At 39.1% G+C, this 2,690-nt stretch overlaps 1 protein-coding gene across 1 annotated transcript; it reads right to left on the bottom strand.

Annotated features, from left to right (window-relative positions):
• Positions 1–368: 368 nt before the first annotated feature.
• Positions 369–1,166, bottom strand: LOC139860150 (uncharacterized). Its single transcript, XM_071848923.1, has one exon. It carries the CDS (start codon positions 1,164–1,166, stop codon positions 369–371), a length of 798 nt encoding a protein of 265 aa, XP_071705024.1.
• Between the last annotated feature and the right edge of the window lie 1,524 nt (positions 1,167–2,690).

Consider the following 2,690-nt stretch of genomic DNA (forward strand, 5'->3'; position numbering starts at 1 on the left):
ATTAGATTAGAAGTTACTATGAAAGTAATGCCTGAAAAACAAAACAAGTGAAAGATGGCTTCTGTGAATTTATTGTAGCTAATTAACAATAAAATTACTTTAATAGTCATTATTTCGTTAGTTATTATCACTTTTAAGATTTTCTTATGTAAATCCACATTTTTATTATAAATCCTTAGCTACTTATCAAATATATGTTCACACGATACAAGCTTTAGTTATGGACACTGATATTCTTTTTTTCGAAAAGCAACATGATTTTATTAACTCAAGAAATTACACCACAAAACGTACATACACGAAATAAGTTGCAAAGGACGCAACTAAAAACTAAGAGCATACACACGAACTAAAATGCAACGAGCAGACTAGCTATTTAAATAGATACAAGGACTTGCAAGCCAAGTTAACCAATCAATATTAATCTTCTTCTTTGCTCTTGTAGAGATCCATTTGAACGAAAGGGATTGTATCTCGTTTAGGGCCATCGGGGGATTCCAAGAATTACCTTGAAACACCTTTTTGTTCCGATTCTTCCAAATGAGATACAAAGTAATCCATTTAACCGCTTGCCATACACCACGACCATTACATGTTGAGGAAGAAGGTCCACCATCGTTTATGATATCCGCCATATTAGAAAGGTAATTGTCGTTTAAACCCCACCATTTAAGGACTCGAGAACAGACATCCATCACTTGTTTGCACGAGAATAAAGAATGCTCAACCGACTCTATGTCTTCATCACATAAAGAACACCGCACGCTATTAAGGTCAATACCTCTTTTGTCGAGTTCAAGCTTAACGGGAAGCCTTTTCTTTTGAGCTCGCCAAACAAAGATTTCGACCTTTTTTGGGACTAGCTTATTTTGTGCTGTACCATGCGTCAAACAGAAAGGACTGATCAATTGAGAGTCGATAAGAGAGGAAAGCTTCTTTACCGTGAACAACCCATTATTTGTCAAGCTCCAGCTCCATTTATCCATGCTACTGCTGAACGAGAAGGAGGATAACAGGCTGCAAAGACGATCCAATTCTGCTTCAGTTCTGCCCGATGGGGCACGCACCCAGTTCCAATATGTGACAAAACCACTCGAACCCCTTGATACACGATCTTTGATACAACAATTTTTTGAATTTTCAAGTTTATATAAACGAGGAAACATGTTGCACAATTTGTCATTTCCGATCCAATGTTCGTTCCAAAATAGAGTTGTGCCGCCATCACCTATCGTCTTTAAGAATGAACTCTTGAAGCCAATATGCAAATCTTCTATCGAAGTACCTATTAAGATGATATTTCACCAAAGGGTGGATGGTTGAGAGCGAATAAATTCACTTTCCTCCATCAACCCCCCAAACGAACAGTAAACGCTTTAAATAACTTTTACCCAAAAGGAATCGGTTTCGGTTTTAAACCTCCACCACCATTTCCCTAATAAGGCGAGATTTTTGCCTTTTAGGGTCCCGATATTCAAACCCCCATTCCCATAGGTATTAAGAACATTTTCCCATTTTACCTAAGCGATTTTTTGACCCATATCCGCCCCACCCCAAAAGAAGCCTCTCCTCACACACTCTAGAATTTTTATCACACTCGGCGGAGCACGAAAGAGCGAGAAATAATACAACGGGAGACTATTTAGAACCGATTTGATTAGGACTACCCTTCCTCCAAATGACAACGCACGCATTCTCCAACTCGAAAGTCGACTTTTGAACTTCTCAATTACCGGCTTCCAATCACTTACTTTGTTCATTTTCGATCCAATTGGCAAATCAAGATACACGAATGGAAATTTACCAACTTGGCATCCTAAGAGCCTAGCTAATTGGCTAGCATCCTCAAAATCAACCCCAACACCATAAAGACAACTTTTATGAAAGTTCACTTTCAAACCCGATGCAAGTTCGAAGCATTTAAGGAGGTTCCTAAGATTTAAGGCATTTAGGTTACCCCATTCTCCTAGAAACATAGTGTCGTCGGCGTATTGTAGGTGAGAAACAAGAACTTTATTTTCACCGACCTCTACTCCTTTGAATAAACCTTTTTCTGTAGCCACCTTTGCAAGAATATTGAGTCCTTCCACTGCGATGATGAAAAGAAAAGGCGAAAGAGGGTCGCCTTGTCTAACCCCTCTTTCAAGCGAGAACTCAGAAGTCGGTGATCCATTTATCAAGATAGACATTGAAGCCGACTTACAAGCTTCAATCCACTTTACCCATTTAGACCCGAACCCCATGCTACGCATAACATCAAAAAGGAATCCCCAGTTAAGGCTATCAAAAGCCTTTTCAAAATCGGCTTTGAAAATTAAACCTCTTTTCTTTTTATATTTGAGAAAATCAATAGTTTCGTTTGCGATCAAAGCACCGTCGAGAATATACCGACCTTTTACGAAAGCACTCTGCTCGGATCCCACTAGCGAAGGCAAAACTTTTTTGAGTATATTCGAAAGAATCTTTGCCACTATTTTGTAATAGCTTCCAATCAAGCTAATTGGTCGAAATTCACCTAGCCCCACCGGATCAGTCTTTTTTGGAACAAGTGTAACAAAGGATGCATTACACCCTCTTGAGATCTCACCGTTTTCCCAGAACCACGAAATCGCCTTCACTAAATCCTCTTTTAGAATATGCCAGAATTTCTTAAAGAACCTCAAATTAAAACCGTCGGGCCCGAGAGCTTT

This window comes from Rutidosis leptorrhynchoides, chromosome 7, assembly GCF_046630445.1.
Source record: "Rutidosis leptorrhynchoides isolate AG116_Rl617_1_P2 chromosome 7, CSIRO_AGI_Rlap_v1, whole genome shotgun sequence".
In the NCBI taxonomy this organism is placed as follows: Eukaryota; Viridiplantae; Streptophyta; class Magnoliopsida; order Asterales; family Asteraceae; genus Rutidosis; species Rutidosis leptorrhynchoides.

Coding starts and splice junctions, on each gene's coding strand:
- LOC139860150 (XM_071848923.1), bottom strand. CDS start 1,166: ATGTTTCCTCGTTTATATAAACTTGAAAATTCAAAAAATTGTTGTATC.